The sequence below is a fragment of the Electrophorus electricus genome, chromosome 7 (genome assembly GCF_013358815.1).
Source record: "Electrophorus electricus isolate fEleEle1 chromosome 7, fEleEle1.pri, whole genome shotgun sequence".
Classification (NCBI taxonomy): domain Eukaryota; kingdom Metazoa; phylum Chordata; class Actinopteri; order Gymnotiformes; family Gymnotidae; genus Electrophorus; species Electrophorus electricus.
This window is the reverse complement of record NC_049541.1, coordinates 26,808,265-26,829,832: the sequence shown is the minus strand read 5'-3', so window position 1 is coordinate 26,829,832 and position 21,568 is coordinate 26,808,265. Positions and strand designations below refer to the sequence as shown.

Genomic DNA, 21,568 nt, shown 5'->3' with positions numbered 1-21,568 from the left:
TGCTTTGCTGCATCCTGTGGCTCGTTATCGGGCTTCTGTCTGTCTCCTGCCGCACGGACTGTCTGTCTCGGGTCGCGGAGGGGCAGGGGTTAGCTATGGACGCTGCCGGGCACCCAGCCTAAACCGAAGGGCTGAGAGGGGGCCCTCGGTCTCCGTGGAGAGGAGTTAAGGGAGTACTGTGATTCAGGCTTCTGAATGGTGGGGTGACACCAGTGGGTGGAGGTGGGGCATTACCCCCCTGAAAGACCCCTCTCTCATAGAGCCCTGATGCGTATCTCTGCTTGCACACTGTGGACAAAGCCCGTGCCTGGTGTCCATGGACTGATCTCATGTCAGTTTCAGAGATTTTTCCATAAACGGGAGAACACAGAGATGCAGCTGCGGTGTGTGGGTGTGCGGTCTGATGTCTGTCCTTAAATCCCCAGTGGTGTCTGGCAGTAACCTTGATTTGACTTTTTTCCCTGCGCATATGATAAGCTCTTTCCTGTTAAAACAGCTCAGGTTTAGGCCATGGTGAGGGACTGAGATTATCACCGCTCTTTAGCTCAAAAGCTTTCTTGGAGTAGCACCAAATAGATTAGACTGATATTGTAATTCTGTTTCAGTTGGTTATATTCAGCTGGTGAATTCAAGAACCAAGAAAAGAACAGAATTGTGGAATTTTGGAAAAATCGGAAATATATTATTTAGATAAACATTGCATAATAACTTGCTGAATAAAAAATTTCAGGCGTTTCCAAACCACTGAAGTGTGTATGTATATATACATTGTGTGTGTGTGTGTGTGTGTATATGTATACATACATATATTTACAGTACACACACAACCTTCAATGGTTTAGACATGACAGTTTTATTTAGCACTAACATATATATTCAATAATGCATTAACAACTTATGTAATGTAGATTTAAACAATGTAAACCAGACAGAAAAAGGTATTTTGAGATTTAGGTTCAGTTAGTATTTCAAGTATTTCGGGGAAAACAATAAAATGCTAAATAATCGACTGAAATTTTCCATACACTATGGAAAATCTGTTCAGATTCGTTGCGACATCCCTACATCCTTGGCTCCTGTCCGCTCTTTCTGCTTGGGTAGGTGTCTGAAGGAATTCTTCCCATATCAAATGAGCAGTCCCAGTGCCCCGGCTCAGCCAGCAGCCTGGTTCTGATGGATGGGGTCATTGATGAGGGCAGGGTATCCCGTGTCACAAAGCGCCACACACAAGAGAAGTAAAGAGTCCTGACCACCACGGCAGGGTGCTGCAGGACACGGCCCGGAGGGGCAACGGAAGATGGGCGTGGCCTGGGGTTTCACACCTGCTCAGTTAGTTAAGGGTCAAAGCTTACGTCTCTTATTATATGTGCCTGGAGTGTTTGTGTAAGATGGAGAATTCAGGGACGTTGATTCCAAATCGAGCATCTATCTAACAGAACTCTCATAGCGGCAGGTGACTCACAACCAAATATTTTATAACTAATTAAATAATCATAAATAAGAAGTTCCATCCTCCAGTTGGTTTGCTTCACTTGACTCACTTCCTCTTTCATTCAACAGTATAAGTCTTCAGTGAGGTGCTCCACGTTCTTGCTCGTAACACTGTTAACACATTTCTGCTTTGTACCAGTGCATGATGAATTTACTCAAAGACTAATATTGCACAAGAGGCTTTTATAGACCCGTTTTGTCATTACTTTAAAAAAAGCAAAATCTGTATAATTCTCCAGAATTAGTTTGTTTCAGTACAACACAAATTGAGGGCAAAATGCATCTACCGATAAATTCCCCTGATTATAATCGATGGACCACGCACCCGTTATCTTTTTCTAATCATATTTGGACACGATTACATTTTAAAAATCTGAGCTTCAATAGTCGATAGTCTTTAATAAACGCCTATACCATGTTCAGATTGTCGCTGCGTTGTTTCTCCCTCCACAGACGGGAGATGACTGGCCTCTGTGTTCAGTCGCTTGTCCTGGCAGCAAGCGTGCTGCTTTTATCGTCCACTTTCGACGCCATCAGGATGACTCAGCGCCCGAAGTACCAGTACACCAAGAAGCCTCCTCGTGAGATCCAGACTACCACACACGCCAAACCTACACCTGCCAGGGTCTCTGACCACCCCAAGCAAAAAGACCATCGTCCCGTGGTTATCACAGGAAGTCCCCCTGTCTCAGGTCACACCCACGTAGACTACCGCACAGACACCACAGCACCACCCAGTGGTGTGCAGGACAATTACACCCTAGACTATAATGAATGCTATTTGAACGTCTGCGAGTGCTGCCCTCCAGAACGAGGCCCCCAGGGACCAAAAGGAGACGTTGGGTTTCCGGGTGAGCAAGGTTATCAGTAACAGCTGCCATATGCGTACATGTAACTCCTTTTACCCAACCAGGCAAACAGCATAGGGAACATCACATGTGTACTACTTTAAGAGTGAGCTGGGTGAATGTGATTTGCAGGACCTCCTGGTCAGAAAGGAGATCCAGGCCCCAGAAGTGCTCCAGGACTTACAGGTCCAACTGGACCTCCTGGATTTATGGGAGACAAAGGTGAGAAATTTGAGCTTTGTAATGCCTACAAATTCTATATTTCTATAGTTCTATACACGAGTTCCTAAAGTGATTACGTAATTTCACAGGAGATAAAGGTGAGAAAGGAAGCAGCGGTCCTTTTGGAGCCTCGGGCATCCCTGGGAAGGCAGGAGGGAAAGGTACTCGCTTGTCACAACAAAGCCTGGTGCTTGCTGCACTTACGACCACTTTGCATAAACACGGCATGCTTTTTTTTTTCTTTTCTAAAATAGGTGAGACAGGCTTTAAAGGTGAGAAAGGAGCAGGAGGCCTGCCGGGACTCGCAGGTGTGAAAGGTGAGAAAGGAGAACCCGGTCAGAACGTAACCAAAGGCGACCGAGGCCAGCCAGGTAAAGACGGACCACCGGGGGCCCCGGGCGTCACTGGAGACAAAGGTGAGAAGGGGGACAGGGGAGAATGCGGTCTGCTGGGAGAAAGGGGACAGAAGGGTGAACCGGGCGACCCCGGACCCCCAGGGACGCGGGGAGACCCCGGGTTGTCGGGTCAGCACGGGGTACATGGGAGCCCTGGCATACCCGGGGAACGTGGAGATCCCGGAAGCCCAGGAGTCAAGGGGGAGCCAGGAGCACCAGGGTCACAAGGAATTATGGGAACGAGAGGTCAACGGGGGCCAAAGGGCGAAAGGGGTCCTCAGGGGAGACGCGGCGATCGAGGTCTGCGAGGTCTGAAAGGGACACCCAGCGACACCGTAGGGCGACTGCGTTCTGCCTTCAGCGTGGGCCTCTCCCCCAGTAAGTCGTTCCCAGCATCAGGCTTGCCGGTGCGCTTCGACAAGATCTTCTACAACGGAGACGACCACTACGACGTCGCCGCCAGCAAGTTCAACTGCACCTACCCAGGGGTTTACGTTTTCTCATACCAGATCACGGTGAGGAATAAGCCCTTACGCGCAGCCCTGGTGGTGAATGGTGTGCGCAAGCTACGCTCGAGGGACACCGTGCAGGGCCAGGACATCGAGCAGGCCTCCAGTCTGGTTCTTCTGAAGCTCGTTGCTGGAGACCAGGTGTGGGTGGAGACTCTGAGGGACTGGAACGGTGCCTATTCCAGCAGTGAGGATGACAGCACCTTCTCTGGGTTCTTGCTGTATCCTGACTGACATCTACTGCAAACACCAAACACTTGCACTGAACTCTATTTGGCGACTGGCATGACAGCTTGCACTTGCATGTGTGAGGCTGTGAGTACATGTTGCCTTCTATGCAAATATAAACATTTATGCAAAATGCTAATCTCGACCGGGTGACCAACCGTGCATTTGAAGACATTCCCTCATGCCAAGTTTACTTCTGAACCCAATCCAACTCATTGGATCTAAAAAACAGAGCATGCAAGAGCTAGTAACCATTTAATATACCCACAGGGCAGCGTTTGGATTAGAGTCTGTTTTAGAGACAGGTGAGCTAGCCTAGTGTTGAAAAGAATCATGTAATATGGGTTTTCAGACATGGTCTTAACATGTGAGGTCATAAACAGGTCTTAAAACAGACCTCTCTAAAATGTTTTATAATGCGTACTTTTAACTAGTCACTTAACGTGTATGTGTCACAACCACATTTGATGGTCATTATATTTATCCTGTGACTGTTGCCTTTGTAGAAACATTTCCAAGCTTTGATAACAAGCGCCTTTAAGAATAACTCATATGTCCATGCTTATGTGATCCACACACCTTTATAAACTAATTAGAACCAAGAGGAGACTGGTCATTCTTGAATTTTAATGCTATCTAAACTTTCTCCATGTATACGAGAGCTACAACTGTTTTGACAAATTAAACTGAATATAATTATATAAATATAGTCTTCAACAGCTTTGCACTTCATGGATGCATCTTGGAAATGAGACAAAAAAAAAGAACTATTTTACACCCAATTAAGAAGAAGGATGTTTCCCTTAAATACTGTATATTGCAGGACTGTACACTGTGTATTGTAGAAGCAAAGTTGTGTGTTTATTATTCATCGTTTGTAACAATATGATTTGTGAAATACACAATTTTCCAAAGAAAACAGTATTGCTTTATGAGTTTTAAATCAGATAATAAAATCAAACAGAAAATAGGATCTGCATTAATCCTCTGTCTTGGAAAATGACAAATAACACTCCGATTCCAAACCCTTTAAAAAAAAACAAAAACACATTCTCAATCACATTGATGTATAAAATCTATATTCCACTACCAGTGAACTGGATGTGAAAATACTAAAGTATTACTGCATTACTGTAGTGCTTTAGTGTATACATGTGTCTCTGTGGTTGGAGAAAAGCTGAATAGTTGAATTTCTGGTTTTTCACGTCTGGCACATAGCAAACAGGCAAACAAATTAATTAACAAATCCTCCCCCTACCAAAAAAAATTTCCATTGTTGTTTGAAAGGGAAATAAATTCCTCCTGCCTCCTGTGCAGGTAAATCCTTCCAAAACAGATGCTTCTCCTGTAAAAGAAGACGCCATCAAATATAGTCTTTGTCATTTTCAAGCAGTTGAGAAGTGCGTTAAGAGTTTTAATCTAACTCAAACTGTGATTTTCATTGTGATCACTTATTTGCCTTGTGAAAATGTGCACAGCATATGTAGCACATGTGTTTTATTACAATATTAATAAAAAGCTGATTTGGCTCTTATTAGAAATGAAACAATAATTGTGAGTTTCAGGTGCAGAATACAAAATCCATTTTAAGGGCCCTTGGTCATTTCTTGACCAGATGTTTGTTGCTGTGTCAGTGGTTCAAACATGTATCAGTGGATAATGGATCTTGGATAGTGATGTAGAGATCTTCATTTTAAAGTGAAAATTCTGCTTGGTTTACTGGACTACAGTAAACTACATTGTCCAATTACTTATGGACTGGTGAAATGGGATTTCTAAGCAGAAATATTTGCATCTGTTCTAAAGTCTCCTTCTAGAATTTATTTTCAACCCTAATCAAGCACATACACGATCCTGTTACGCTACACATTTCCAGAAGGACATGAAGGGAGTGCACAAAAGGGAGTTTTATTGCGATTCTATAAAATAGAAATAAAAACCCCTAACAAGCAATAAAAAAATGGGGACTTTCATCGTCAGCGCCGTTTGGGCCGATCGCGTGGTTTAACCTCCACCTTCAGCTCATTGCTCCATCTCTCCAGGTTCAGAGCCCTCACACGGACTTTGCAGGTGTAGACACCTGTGTCGTCCTTCACCGCACTTTGGATGGTGTGCGTGTCCCGGGACGATGCGGGTCCCAGCCTGGTGCCATTTTTCATGTAGTAGTATTCTATGCCGTGGCCCTGTTCTCTGGCGTGTAGCTGAGTGGAACACTTCAGGACCATGGAGCTTCCTTCCGCTACGACCGTCCGGCCGGGCTCAAGTTCCAGGACTGGACTGGTCAGTTTGTCTAGGACGAGGTGAAGGAAAGCTGAAACAGCTGTGGATTTTAGATGAAGGCTTTAAAAGAACACGCTGGCTTTGTTTACAGCGAGTGACAGCGGTCATTCCAGATGGGGTGTGTATGTCTGAATCTGGAGACAGACGTCTCAGCCTCCGGCACGGCACGGCACAGTTTGTATAATGTTAAGAATGTTACTGCTTGTGTGGTTTTGATTCCTTATGTTATTAAAGTGCCTTACCCAACACGGTTACAGAAGCAGGCAGGGACTGGCCAGAGTGGTACACATAGCCCTGGACCCAGGTGGCCTTGCACCAGTAACTGCCTTGGTCCTCCAGTGAGACTCTGGGAAAAACCAGGTCTTTGTCTTTCTGTTTCCAGTTCTTTACGTCACCCTTGTAGAAGGTCACCTCCATCAGCAGGGGGTCGTCACGGACACGGCAGGTCAGGTTCAGCACTTCCTCAATAACCAGTGGCTCGGTCGGGGTTTGCAGAAGGACCCAACCACCTGACCGGAAGTGAGAGGTTTACATCAAAGGAAGGATAAACTGACTTGCGTCAATTAGAAACAAATAAATCTACGCCAAAATAATGACATACCTTAAAGCATTATCTGGATACATTCAGTGGGCTTGAAGTGTTGTGAGGAAACCGAACTGTTTGAACTAAGGTGGTAAAGTTTTAGGGCTCCAAGCTCATGGCTGCACTGGGCTGGTGAAGTTTGTAATTGTGCTACTCTGTGCCGGATTAGTGCGTCTGTGCCAGTCATGGAAACGCCAAACAGCCGCGCATGCACACGCCTTATTTCTACACCTTCACAAAAGTAGAAGCCTTGGTTTTACGAAACAGCACTGTTGACTCCTTTCAGCAGGAGGGCGAAGCACCCTACCGTCCACGTGCACATTCAGCACGTCGCTGGGAAGGGACTTCATCACATAAGGCCAGCCGTCGATGTCTTTCTCCCCCAGACATGTGTAGCCTCCCGTCTGCAGGACTTGGGTGTCCTTCAGGTCGTACACCTCGGAGGAGCTCACCAACACGCCGTTCAAGAACCACTGGTACCTCCAGCCGGACAGAGGGTCCTCAGGCACACTGCATGCAAGCTGTATGTCTTCCCCAGAGAAGAGGTGTCGCTCTCCGGCTGTCACGCGAGCCTGAGCCTGCACCGGTACGGGGTCTGCTTCTGCACGGTCAGGACACGTGGACGTCTTAGCGATGGTGGATCACAAGAGGCTACAACAAACTTTTAGTTGCCCACATCTACAGGCACACATCCATAATTTCACAAAGAAGATGTACATTTCAGTCATTTTCTTGGGGAATAAAAATTCTTACGTGATCTTATGTTCTAAATTCACTGAAAACTGAAAGAATAAAAAAAAAAAAAAAGATTTTGCTGCCAGACTTGGACTCTCACCTTCACACCTGACACTTCCAAGCAATGTTACTATGGCTACAAAACGCCGGCCCGGAAAACAAACAAACAAACAAACAAACAAACACTGTTAGCTTCTTATATACACAACCAACGTCCTACAGCATGCGTGTCCTGTGCCACCACTCACCGATGGAGCTGTACAAGTCACACATTGTGCTGGTACTGCTCGTGGCGTGTTGGGGTGCGAAGTGTGTCGCTCCCGTGGTGCTGTTGTCTGCAGAGGCTTTCAAAGCCACCAGTCCTCAGTTTTAAGGGGACCAGCCAACACTTTTTTTTTTGGCTTCACTTACAAAACAGGAAACGAGTGCACGGGTGCTCTTCCGGCGCCATGCGCTCACGGATGAATACGTGGAAATGCTTGCTGGGGCTTTGGATCTGCTTTCATTTTCTTCAGCATAAAAAGGGGATAGCGTGTTAGGTAACTGCAAGAACGACAACACATTTCCAGTCACAGGATTTCATTCTCGTCGAGGGCTGAAAAGCTGTTATAAAGTGAATTCGTCAGGCACCAGCCACCAGCAGTGGAACATACAATGGATACAACATGCACATGTGGTAACAAAACTCTGTCAATCAATTACCAAGCCATTTATTTATTATTTATTTAAAGGAACACAGCTATATAACTCTGGAACAGATTACAACAGTGATACATGTCCCACGGCCCCATGCCCTGTGAAGACTCCAGAACCCTACATACAGGCTTCAAGAGGAGGGACATCTTATAACTTAAGTTCACCAAACATGAAAGCAATAATGTAAGCTTGGTTAAGACAACATCAATACTGTGGGTGGTTGAAAGGATCTATAAGCAGCAATACTTCAGTTGTCTGGTAAGGATGTGTGACACGTCCACACTAAAGCTGTGACATCTGCTTAAAAAGCGCAGTGCTTCTCAGTTATGTCCATCGGATTTAAACCTTAATGCTGTAGGTAAGGACGCCCTCCGGAAGCACGCTGATGTTTCATTGTTTTGTTCCTTTTCCTGCCGGTTCCTGAACAGGGCACCGTAGAGCTCCAGGGACTTGACGTGTTATTACCCTTCAAATCTTTAAAAAATGGTTGGCTGACATCTGTTGGAGCTCTCAAGCTTTACTTTCTGCTCGTCATATATAAGGCATCTAAACTGTAGTGTGTGTCAATCTGTGAACTGAAAAGGTGAGGTTTGGGTATTGGCTAATGTCAGCTGTTTGAAACCTGGTTCCAGTGCATAATGACTCACATCACTAGTATAAAAGCACGGAAATGAGAAAACATGGGTTAAAATGACACCGCAGGGTATCCAGGCCTAGCAAAAATGCAACGCTTACTCATTTACTCTGTTCATATTCAACAAAATAAATATTAAAACTACAAGAGCTGTTGTTGACTTGGTTGTAGAGAAGTACATGACCACAAAGTCAATTAAATACGCTAATAAATAATATCAAATCTGTTAACAGAGAAGATAAAATTCTAAACAAACTCAGAAACATGTACACATCAGCAAAGAGTATCCCTGATTAGCACCCTACAGGTTTCTTAACTTGTTCGTTTTTCTCTGGATATGAAGGTTGACGCACATGAATTGAAACATGGATTATTTTAGCTGCGCCTCCTTGAGACAGAGAGGTCAAAAGTGCATTCACAATGGCTACCCCAGCCTACCTTCACCTTCATGGAGTGGAAGCTACTGAGAAAGGAGAGAGAGAGAGAGAGAGAGAGAGAGAGAGCTGACCAACACTTGCTCAGTGAGCTGTGAACACACTGCTGCTGTCGCTACCTGAGAGTCCTGAGGGTGGTGATGTGACATCAAAGCAGGACTTTGGGGGCTCGGGCTTAGCAGGACTGCCTGAAGCCGTGTTTACGTTATGCGTCACTCCATCCACGCAGACATCTGGTTAAAATGTCAAAGGAATGTCAACGCAGTCCACAGCGCTCCGAAGCCCTGTTCTGTTAAATTGGACTACGCCATTATGATGTGCGAGTATTTATCTCTTGGAAGCAGAGGCTGCAGTCACGGATAAGGGCTGGCAAGTCATGATGTACGTGCCAGGCTCAACGTCAAGAGTTATGAGACATCGGGGCTCAAAAGGGACAGCAGGACTTCAATGACAGCAAAACACACACAAAACCAAAAACAGAACAAGGCTGGAATTATGGCACCGCACAGCAGCGAGACTTGGGTGTATCCCACTGGAAATACAGGCTGGCCATTTTTAATATCATGTCCCATTCCAGCTCATAACTGCTACATAGCTTCTATCTTCTCACCATGTAAGCTGCTACCTTTACTTTTGGTATTTTGGCTTAAACTGGAATGGAATATTCAGGTTATTGCTTACTTGTTTACTTATTTATGTCTGTCATAAACAATCCTCTAGTCAACGGAGGGACACCACGGATTTCTACATAATAGACAAGACTCGGTGAGGCAGGTGTTGGCCAGCTCTGTTGCAATTGGTGAAGCTTAAATTAAAACTTAAAGACTGTTGAGAGGAGCTCGAAGATAACCGAACGTGTGCAAATCCCTTCCCCAAGTTCAGGAAAGACAAAAAGGCAGATAAACGATTTTTTAAGAGAGGACATAATCACCCACTTCAATCAGCAGGACCCAAGTGCTGAGACAAAACGTTAAAAACAGTCACTGCGGCATTCGATGCGGGTGGGCCGGTGGGCGGGGCTACCCAGCAAACACCTGAGGCTGGAGAGGAGGCGGCAGGCCCTCACAGTCAGCGTTTTCCGAGTCGATAGTGGAGGGGGGCTGGGAGCCTGTCTCCGGGGAACGTGGCTCCAGTTGGAGCCCCTCCAGGACGTCCTGCACAGAGCGCTCCATGCCATCACTCCATTCGATGAGGTCGCGTTCAGGCCTGTGCAGAGACTGCTCCTGCTGCACCCCCGGTCCCGTCGGCAGGTCCGGGTCACGCCGCCCACGTGTCTGCGGCGCCCCGGCTCCCGCGGGCTCCGCGCCGGGGCCGCCCCGTAAGGAAGATGAGGAGGAAGAGGACCGTCCAGGGCCCAGCAGCCTATCAGGGGACGCCTGGCCGGACATATAGAGCTCGAAGTCCTCAGGACTCAGGTTTAGAGACTCGGCATCCAGCTTCTCTATGAAAGCTACCGCACAGCACTGAGGGACAGAGTAGAAACAGGAGAGGGTGAGTCACGTATAACGATGCACTGTTAATCAGGAATCCCGAGAGCTTACAATGTGTCAGAACTTCACCAGTATGGAACAAAGCATGAGAAGGTAAACTGTATAAATAGTGGTCTACAGTAAAACTCACGTAGTACAGCGGCACCAAAATAATGCTGTGTGTATAGTAACTGAAAGAATCTTCTCAAATGCTAGAAATAACTCAAGCAAACAGGCACTTCACACGGCAAACGCCGACGCTGAAGCGGGACGCCCACCAGGTTGGTGAAGTAGTAGCCATCCTCGCCGCTCATGAGACGCCCGGGGTTGGAGAAGCGGGTGATGTACTGGATGTTGGAGTGCAGGCGAGGCGGGTTGGCCTTCAGCACCACGTAGATGAGCGCCGGCAGGAAGTCGTCAGCTGATGCAGCCTCCCGCTTGGTGCGCCGCACGCCATGGATGATGTGCTTGCTGCACCTGGTGATGTAGCGCAGCTTGTCCCGCGGGACGCGCCTGGAGTCCATCTCGATGATGTCTGGGGTGGCAGGAAATGGAACAGAACATCGTGCAGGTAAGGCAGGCATCTTGGATTAAAAACGAGGACGCCGTTGAACGCGCGCGTGACGGTGGCCAAATTAACTGCTGCGTATCGAGAGCAATGAAGACTAGTAAGTAAGTAAGTAAGTAAGTAAGATTAAGTAAGTACACCACCACAGTGGCTCTGAATAACGGCACGTTTATTTATATAGCGCATATCGTGCATGAGGAAATGCTAGCTACTTTTAAAAATATATATATTTTAAGACAATTGATTGAAATATAAATGAATAAAAAAAAGGGTTTAAAGTGCATAAAATTAAACCTGGAAAATATGTGCAATATTGTCCCTGATAGTTAAAAAGGGTTAACTGAAACCTACATCGGACCGATTAAGTCTCAATTTGAAGATGTCCAGTGTCGGGACACGTTTGAGGTTTTGTGACAGCTGATTCCATCCAGTGCCAATTGGATACTATACTTCACTGCCAGAATCTCAGAATCACTAGGTTGCTCTCACACTTACTGCCTGTGACCTGTTGTGTTGTTGACCTAGAGCTGTGCACGCAAACAAGGCTCATACACTACGTGACCATTTTCCAAATTCCTCTCTGGCATTTTCAGTGAATGGAAGAGCCAAGCCATTACACCTGTCCTGTCTTTGGAAGTAAGCATCCAGTTAGGAAGACTAATTCTGCCAACTCTAGATTTTCTTTTCACCTTTGTGTTTGAAATTACTTCACAGCTACCACCAGTACACCCCAGAGTACACAATCTACCAAAGCCTCCTCTTGCATTAACCTAAACATTCAGGATAAACTACCCATTTAGATTGCAATATACATCACATTTAGCTAACACGCTACTGGACATATAACAATTGTCCTGAGAACCATAACTACACGATGAGTATATTTTGCTAAAATACTTATTTAAAAAAATATTTTTAATAGAATTACTTTCATGTTTTAGGATTTTAGCTTTATGATGAATTTAGCATGAATCTATCATGTCTGCGCTCTGGTGCAAACGTTCTGACTCTTCTCTTGCATTCTCATTGGAAGTTCTGAATATTATCCCACGATGAACTGTAGGACATCCATATAACCGGCAATTGCTGGGTCAGTGTTGCGGCAAGGAATTTGAAGAATTCTGAAGAGCTGGCCTCAAAACTGTATCATCAACCAGCATCACAAAGCCAAACATGGCATATCGATTTGATAGTTAGATATTACACTAAACAAACGTTTTAGTTGTATTATATGACATAACACGGTAGTGAGGAGGGGCCAAGCCTTTTTCAAAGCTGTTGTTAAAAAACACAATTAGATGCAATTAATATAATAAAACACGCTAAAAGAAAAATGATTTCCATTGAGTTTTTCCCTTTTTATGATTACGGCATAAAAACACCACTTTTGTGGCGGGAGTGCACAGATGCCATACCTGTAATGGCCTTCACAACAGTGTCGGACACTGCGGGAATCTCTTCGTTCAGCGGAGCACAGAGTATCTGGACTGTGACCCAATGTAAATCCCTGCACACACACACGGACCCTCGTCAGTCGTAGTCCTACGAGCGTATAGAACACCCTCACCCAGGGTCAGGGAAGCAGACGACCATGCCTGGCCGAGGAACCTACCGGATCCTCTTTTGGATAGCCAAGTCTTTGACTTCATCATCAGAGGACTCAGGACAGAAGGTCTGCTCATACAGATGCAGCGTCAGGTACTTCTCCACTTCATCCATTACGACCTCTACTCGTTCTGGGGTCCCTGGTGCGCACACGCACACGCACACGCACGCACGCACACGGACACACTAAGCATTTTTTAAACACTGCCAAAGAACCATAAAATATTACACTTAATATTATGTAAATTTATGTTTATTGTCCATTTTGAAATGGAAACTTGTCATTTTGCTGCCTAACATCCAAATGGGAGCTGCACAGCTTGGCCCAACCGTGTAGTGCCCCCTGTGGGCAACAGATGTAAAGTGCTTTGGCCAGTGGCACAGTGATCCTGGTACTTACCATGGTCTATTTAACATCACTGACTTAGAGCCCAGTGAGTCATGGAAGCAGGGAGTCTGTGATCATACGCAGTGAACAAATGTTCAGCCCTACACCATCAGTGATGGCCTTTGTTTTCATGATGAACCCTGTAATAGTGTGCAAATCAGGAACCAGGCTGTAATGCTACCTTTATAGAGGGTGTTTAAGTGGTCAGACAGGCTCTGGTAGAAGTCCTGTATGGATTCAGTGAGCTCCTCCGCACCAAGATCCTGAACGAAACACCAAACAAACTCACATCAGCAGCTGTTAGTGAGCAGAACAAGGGCACACACACACACACACACACACACACACACACACACACACACACACACGACTATTTTAGGTTTATTCAGAACAGATGTTGACTTTGACTAAAAGTAGGTTTTAACGTCATGTTTGATTTTTGGAACTCATTGTGCTTACCAGTGTGTCTCAGCCAAGGCATAAAATCAATAAAACCAGAAAGATATTTATCTTTTGATACAGGTCTTTTGTCAGCAAATGTTTAAACTGACTGTGTGTTTGAAGAGGACCATCACCAAAATGTGCTCAAATCTGGCCCTTTAAGACCGGTGAAAAACTGCAGTGTCAATTTCCCAGGAAGAACTCTACTGCTGAAATAGCATTTGCAACGCAGGGTTACAAATGTTGGGACACCACCATATTAATAAGACTGAAAACTGTGAACCCATTCTTTAAATACATACGCTGTCTAGGCAAATTATAAAAGAAAAAAGAACCTATAATGTATTTTGTAGCAATGGTGCTACTGCACAACGCCCACTCAAATCTACGTAGGTTGTGTTTCTCCTTGTACTCTGTAACTAAAATCAGATCTAACCTTCACAAAGCTTTGTCACTGTTTTAAATGTAGAACTGGGGCTCTAGTTGATTTTAGAAACCACACAGTCTCCGCTCTTGTGCAGAAAAACAAGGCTTTGCCAAACATGTACCTTCTTGTAGGCCACACTGTGACGGAAGCTGTGGCACTGCCTAAAGATGTCCCGCCCCGGCTTCTGCAGGGTCTTCAGGAAGTCGATGAAGTGCTTGGTGGCTTGGTCCGACTCCACCACGGGCTGCGGGCCGAGGGAGCCACTGGCGTCTGGTTTCGTCTGTGCGGCGGTGGCGTCTGGGAGACAGAAGCGGGTCATGTTCATACTGCACTGTAGTGACGGGGCACCCGGCAACCGTAGCCAGGCAACTGCTTCGTCACAAGCCCAGCACGCGGATCAACATTATGAAGCGCATTTGTAAACAACGTCCACCTCGTTGGCCTATCATGCTGGGGTTTAGGAAAACACATTAGCAGAGAATCAATAAAAAAAAATCAGTGCATGTTTTATGTGATTAGCATGGGCTAATACCATCAGGTTATGTTCTACATTATTACTTATACAGGTCATTGTCTATATATTAAATACATATATTTATTTCCAACTTCAGTAAAAGCTCTTGGGCAAATACACTGAAGGTAGATGTGTAAGACTACAGTACAGTCTGCCAACTGACTCCATACTACTTGTAGTGGACTACAAGATGGATGACCGTAGGTGTAGCTAACAAAGTCAGCACTCCATATATAAGATCACATACGTTAGCAGGATTAATCATAATTAACTCATTTAAAGTGTACATATTTTTCAGTTTTAGACTCATGCATAAATCTGAACAAAAGGCTTAACGGATGGAGCCAGGAGCAAGTATCCAATATAAGAAATTCCCTTTTTTCTGAATCATACTTTCGTTCTTTTCTGTCAAAACACATTTCAAGCATACGCACGGTTTCATTTTAGGTCTCTGTCAGGAAGTAAAAGTGCATGTTCCAGTAATGAAGAAAGCACCACGTTATGCTGACACAGCAGGGACCTGATCTATGGTGTATGACCCTTACAGACCTCGCGAACAAAGAGAACACAGAGTCAGCATTATCTTTCCAGTAAGAGTGTTGTCTGAAAAACTCTCTTACTGAGTCCTTATCTTATTGTCACTCCTATGACCCTGCTCACAAATGTTTAATCCAAACGTATTTGAATGTGGCAGGACTGTCAGAAGGAGTTCAATCCACATCATTACGTTCGCTGCCCACAGCGATGAAACGCTGAACAGGGAGGAGAACAGCTCAGTCTGTCGCATAAACCAGAACCTTCTGTGCTTGAATGTTGATGAAGCATTGAAAGAGATGACAGGTGACTTCAGAAGGTCCTGTGCTAATCACTCCACCTGCGTATAAATGGCACCACAGTAGAGTAGGTAATGAACACAAGGCTGCTTGGAGTTCACACTGCAGAATACCTCACACGGACGGCACCAGATCCTTGGCCGAGAGTACCCAGCAGTATGTCCGGCACCTCACGAAGGCAAACACCCCCCACCCTTCCTCACGTTGTTCTGCAGAGAGCACCTGACGAGCTGCATCACTGGTCGCCAATCTGGTTTCGAGTTCTTAAACTCTCGTCTCTCCGACGCTCACAAAAAGTATTTGCGAGACGTTGTACTTGTTTCCGTTTGTTTCCGAAAAAGATCATTGGTGTCCAATGTCCCAGGCACAGAGGCACACAGCCAAGCTTCTGTGTTAGTAACATGGCTGGTGCCAAGAGAACTGGCAAATCAGGATAGCAGGAAATGGGAGCCAAGGATTTTGGATTCACTATCGCAGAAACTTCTGCCATAAACATAGACAGCCCCTCATGAGTGAGGCAGAGCTGAGCAGCGTGGAGAAGCACAGCATCCAGTGTGCGTCTACAGACGCCAGTCATCCTCTCTCATGCTGCACCCATATGGGCAGCATGTGGAGGCCAGAAAAGCCACTAATAGCCTTCTTGATTCAGGTATGCTTTCATGCTGGGTTCTTCCAAAACCATGCAGAGTTCTGTAGAAGTGACCACAAAATTGTAGCTGCAATCAATCAGAGTGTATTCACCTTGCAGGACAGCATTTGAGTGCATAAATAAAAGCTAGAGGTGTCCAGAGACTCAATCAGCCCAATGTGGATTGCACGAACATACAACCAAGTGAAGATGACTGCTCAAAGTTTGTTATTGCAAGGCCTCCTTTAGTACGCTACGCCACAACCATCAAAGGTGCGAACATATCTAGAACAATCTAAGTTTGTGCTCAGGGAAAACACCACATTGTTGCTATGCAGCTCTGGTTCTGTGCCACTGTCACACTACACACTTATAAATGACATTATTAATGCACATTGTCACTGATGATCCAGAATCCTACACTTTTAATAGCTCCTTCTGTAAAGAGATGGCCATGATGCTCGACACATTTATGGAAGTATCTTACAAGGAGAGAAGCAACATGGATTTTCCCAGAGATATAATGGGATGGCTTTCATTAAAGGTTACTGACAGATTTTCCATTCTTCCTCCAACACTCAGAAAACCTTAGTTTGGACAGTTCTTTTCCTACTTGCAAGAGTATCAACTCTTCTCAATAAACCCAATGGTGCACAATATCTCTCTCAAGCCAGACAGAGATAATCTTCAGTGACACCCTCCACTGAAGGAACTGTCCTCTGTAACAGATTTCTTACAGGGTATTATATGGAGAAACTCACAGTGCACATGAGGGCCACGCAACTAGAAAAGTGGTTGAATCAGAAAGAACCAAGTGTGTCATGAGTGATATGAACTGCTATATTGGAGGCTTGCACAGATCTCAATCTGAATCTGGGTTGATGAGCTCTCTTCAGTAGTAAGCCCATAAGGATGAGTGAGAAAGACAGGTAGAGACATCCACACAGAGCTGTTCCAATCTGAAGCAGGTAACAAATGGGAAGCAGGATTCAAGCTTGAAGGCAGTAATGCCACTGTTGGACACAAGTCTTCTATTATTTGCAACCTCTTAATGACATAGATGACAGATATGCCCTAGAACCACTTTGTGGCGTCTATTTCCCAATATCTCCCTTGCCATCCTGCTGAAGGTTCTGCACAATCCACTCAAGTACTGCCAGGCTGACCCACAACTCCTACCCCCTGGCACCATGTGTGTTCTGTGAATTTACTGTTGACAACACTAAGACTTTGTGACCGGCGTGGCTGGCACGGTGCTACACATCACTTTTAAATCTCAACTCTTTAATCCTAAATCTCTTTTTCTGAGATCCACACAATCTTTAGTGCACTGCAGCTTTATACTGGCACTACAATGCACTTTATACTTGCACTTAATATCAATCTGCAGCTCTCCACTGTTATGTTTGCTGAAATGTCTTATTGTCATGAGGTTACGTTATTGCAATGTCAAATGTCATTGAAATGTTCAAAGCCCCCCTCAAAACTGTCTGTTATACATGTACATTCATCAACCTAAGCGCAGTAGAAACTTTGCTGCACATCACTCTGTACTGTACACTATATATGTCTCTGATGACAATAAAGACATTTTTCATACTGTTCTTTTAAAAGCAATGGCACTTACCTCTCCCCAGGGTGGGTTTAGAGGACGAGCCGAAGAATTTCTTGACCGTGGGTACAGAGCGCGATTTCTGACTCATCCTCTTCTCTTCGGCCTTTCCCAAGTGAGTGGCGGAGGCCTCTGAGAGCGCCCTCTGCTGGCCACTTGCATAGGCAGCCTCTTCTTCTCTCTGCAGTCTGTTTGACAAATAGTAAGATGACACCAGAGGCCTTCAACTCCAGACCTTGAATCCAATTTCTACTCATGGATTTTTCAATTACTGTTAGTTAACTAAACGGTTAATATAGCTGACTGGTAACTTTGTGCTCACACCAGACTCCGCGTTAACAGAAGGGAGAGGAATTTGTAGTATATGGACCTCAAAGGATGTGATACAAATGCCCATCTTGTTTTACATAAATGAACTACCAGTGATTACAAAATCCAGGACCAGATTTAGCATTTAAGGTCAATATCTGAAGACCCCTGTCCTACAGTACACGTCTGGCAACATTCCTGGACATGATTTTAACATGCTGCACAGTGTATAGATAATGCATAATATGTGACCAATCATGTAAAGACTTTAGCACAAGATGGTACTGCAGTTCGTATATGGCCACAGAACTGTCTATATTTCTGATACTAACCACAGCAACTCAGAGACAACCCTATATTGTAGCTTCTGTACACAGAGGTTTTTGCCTGATACAATTAAAAATGTTGCTATCAGCATTTTGGTATGAATATATAAATATTTTTCCCAAATTCCTGTTGTTTCTGAAGGCATCTTGGAATCATGATGTTTTCCAGCCTCTTCCCATCAGGGCAGGGGTGCAGAGGACCTGTAGTCCATCTCTCCACCCCTCCCTCGCCCCGGCTTTCCCTCACCTCTCTGCCAGGGCCCGGTCTTCCTCGACCTGTTTGGAGCGCGCATGCTGGTTGTCCTCCCGCCAGCACTTGGAACAGAGGCCCTGCCAGGCGGGATTGCCAAAGTAACCGCAGCCTTTCTTACAGACCAGGGCCGAGTGATCCACACGGATGCGCCTGTGCTCGGCGTGAGAACTCATTCTTCCGTGCTGGTTGGGCACAGCTGGGAGAGCGGAAGGCAGTCTAATGCTGAAATTTAGTGATGATGCTTAGATAATGTACATAGGTTTTAAGTTCACACAACTGTTTTTGTCAGGGTTCTCTTGATGTATAACGGGTGCTTTACCGTACTCATAAGTACTCTGGGATAATAATAGCAATGTCTGCTGTAATTCAGCTCACATAGTAAGAATACCTGTCTCCTTATTTGCACATTGTAATACAATGAATTACAGTACTGACAAATAACAGAATAAACAGCTTCGCAATAACGAAAGCAAATAACTCACTTAACTACTTTTAAGCTACTGCATGCGTTTTACTTATAGCTAAAAATCTCAAAACTGCAGCACAAGGGGGACCAAATGATCCGGCCTCTGTTTATCCGTAAACTTCAGCGTCAAGTTACTGAGTTTGACTTGACTTTTGACTGACGACACTGCTAAGGTGATAAGGAGTTAGACAACAGTGCCAACAGCACAACCAACATCAACTCACTAGCTAATTTACCAACAGGAGCAAACAGCAAGGTGCCCTCTGTAGTTAGTGTGAACAGGTAATGTTAGGTAGGTAGGATATCTAGGTTAGGTACAGGTAGAGCCAAAGATAGGAGAGATAACCTAGCTACATAATCACACTGACAGCCAAAATAAACGATGCCTAGTTAAGCTAGCTAGCAGTTAGCCAGGAAGCTGAAGATAGATAATAAGAGACTATTAGACTAGAATTCCTAATATTTCACACGCTAAGAAGATTTCTATTGTATTTACCACGGCGCACACCGTTAGCGCTGTCGATCTGTTCGACCCCAGACTGACACAGTTAAAAGGATCAACTGAAAGTCAAATATCGTGTTGACTGTCAACTTGACTTAGCCTTTTGTTTTATTTCCGGGACGCAATTTCATGTCAGACTGTCAAAATAAAGGTCCCAACACAGATTTATTATTATTATTATTATTTTTTTTTTTTTTTACAAATTAATTCAGTCCAGTCTGCTACTCTGTCATGGTATCTGTTATAGAATTATTTTATACATGCTTAAAATTATAGACTGAGGTGAAGAGATCCAATCACGTTTTATTTTGAATACAATGTTCTGTTGTTACACACTTTGAAACTATCCATTATTGTAACACCTATGTTATATATTACATTGTCTAACAAACTATATCGCAACAAACTGTATTGCACTGAGTAACAAAATTGTGTTAATTTGATTCCATAAAACATAATTACATAATTTTTTGTTTATTATTATGTTTCAGTTAAGTAATGAATTAAACAAAAAGGAAGTGGTATCTTTTGAAAATGAAATTCCAGTTACTAAAAGCATTATATCTTAGCTGCCTAATCACTGATTGTAACTCTGAAAAATGCCTAGTGATGATGACGAGTAAGTCATAAGTTTTTTTTCCATACTTAAAGTTACACCGGCAGTAAAAACTGTCCAAGAACCCTAATTTTAAAGGGGGATCATTGCCAAAGGATGTCATCCTCACTTCAAGCATCTCGATTTTGTCAATAAAAAACTGTTGAAAGTCCTCACAAATTTTAGAGGACTCAACAGATTAGCAAATTGATGGATTCAAAATGGAATTTGTACTTTTAAATAAAATTTTGCATTTCTGTTTTACAATTCTGTTTTCTCCACAGGAGTCATTATTTCAAGCCACATTTCAACTGCTCATTGTACATTGTTCATTTTTTATGCTGAAAAAAATATTTTGGCTTTCATTATATTGTAATAATTGTGTGTAATATCAATATGTATATATGTATAATATTTTTTACATTACTTTAAAATGTAACAATTGTGTACAGTAAATGATTTTAATTGGTGATATATGTTCTTTAAATAAATAAACTTATATTTGGTGTTATATAAAGAGTTGTTTTCTAAGGGTACTTTCATAAGCTTATTAGGATGTTAAGTGTGGTTAACTGAAATAATACATGGCAAAGCAATGCAAAATTACAGTCATCACTAAATTAAATGAACTTAAACATTAAAGTATAACTTAATTTAAACATTGGTACATTCATTCTGACTTTTTATTAAATAAAGATTGTGAATATTTCATATGCTCTAAATTTTGTTCTATCTTGTACAAAAATTCAAGTTTCCTTGAATTAATTAACATTTTTTACTGCTAAAATATTTGAAGATTGATTTATATTGACATTAAATATCCTTGCCAAGTTTTGGCAGGGTGAAACAAAATGGCTGGACTACCAGCCACAGAACCATTCTGCCTCCATACTACCAATGAAAAATGAACTTGAAGGCTGATTGTGTGGTGTGGGGATGTGTGGTTATTCTTTCAACACTTTTCTGTTGGACAGTCTTAGCAAGAAGCTACAGAGGAGAATGTGAATTGTCAGGAGACTTCTATTCAACATTGAGACCAATGTCCCGGTGGTGAGTCTGGAAGCTGTGCCCTGTGAAGAGTATCTGCTATCCAAGTATCTGCAGGCCTCCCCTGCAGATAGAAGAATAAATCGTTAGTGAAACATTTACTTAAAAGTGATATTGTTTATTATAGTTAATTATCAGGATGGTCAAAGTTAACATAATACAAGGACTGTGGTATCAGTACATTTTTGTTGAATTGTATTTCTTGAGAGAATTATTAGGTCATATCCAGGAGAGAGGAACTGCAGAGTATTGAGAATCCACATGGTGTCATGCGATTAGTAATGTTTCAGTAAGAGAAGTAACGACTCTGTGCAAAACAAAAGCATTCTGTGCATGTACGGTGAATGACCAGTCCTACCATAAACCAGTCCTACCATAAACCAGTCCTGTCATAAACCAGTCCTGCAATAAACCAGTCCTGTCATAAACCAGTCCTGCAATAAACCAGTCCTACCATAAACCAGTCCTGTCATAAACCAGTCCTGCCATAAACCAGTCCTGTCATAAACTAGTCCTGCCATAAACCAGTC

The 21,568-nt window shown here is 43.9% G+C and overlaps 3 protein-coding genes across 5 annotated transcripts; 1 reads left to right on the top strand and 2 right to left on the bottom strand.

The window, feature by feature from the left end:
- Window positions 1–842: 842 nt before the first annotated feature.
- otol1b (otolin 1b) lies at window positions 843–4,649 on the top strand. Its single transcript, XM_027027425.2, has 4 exons — window positions 843–2,342; window positions 2,472–2,561; window positions 2,651–2,722; window positions 2,816–4,649. The coding sequence occupies exons 1-4, from the start codon at window positions 1,907–1,909 to the stop codon at window positions 3,697–3,699; spliced, it is 1,482 nt and encodes a 493-aa protein (XP_026883226.2). The 5' UTR covers window positions 843–1,906; the 3' UTR covers window positions 3,700–4,649.
- On the bottom strand, window positions 4,536–9,999 carry LOC113588299 (high affinity immunoglobulin gamma Fc receptor I-like). Its single transcript, XM_027027426.2, has 6 exons — window positions 9,175–9,999; window positions 7,540–7,800; window positions 7,392–7,427; window positions 6,864–7,157; window positions 6,216–6,482; window positions 4,536–5,983 (listed from the first exon to the last, which is right to left on the bottom strand). Exons 2-6 carry the CDS (start codon window positions 7,562–7,564, stop codon window positions 5,670–5,672), a joined length of 936 nt encoding a protein of 311 aa, XP_026883227.2. The 5' UTR covers window positions 7,565–7,800; window positions 9,175–9,999; the 3' UTR covers window positions 4,536–5,669.
- rabgef1l (RAB guanine nucleotide exchange factor (GEF) 1, like) lies at window positions 7,990–19,504 on the bottom strand. 3 transcript variants are annotated; one of them, XM_027027422.2, is made up of 9 exons: window positions 19,391–19,504; window positions 18,423–18,650; window positions 17,556–17,728; window positions 14,075–14,250; window positions 13,267–13,348; window positions 12,705–12,837; window positions 12,508–12,599; window positions 10,803–11,059; window positions 7,990–10,518 (listed from the first exon to the last, which is right to left on the bottom strand). In XM_027027422.2, exons 2-9 carry the CDS (start codon window positions 18,599–18,601, stop codon window positions 10,075–10,077), a joined length of 1,536 nt encoding a protein of 511 aa, XP_026883223.2. In that variant the 5' UTR covers window positions 18,602–18,650; window positions 19,391–19,504; the 3' UTR covers window positions 7,990–10,074. The 3 variants fall into 3 exon arrangements, with proteins under 3 accessions (XP_026883223.2, XP_026883225.2, XP_026883224.2); XM_027027424.2 differs by having other exon boundaries at window positions 18,423–18,624; XM_027027423.2 differs by having other exon boundaries at window positions 19,403–19,504.
- Between the last annotated feature and the right edge of the window lie 2,064 nt (window positions 19,505–21,568).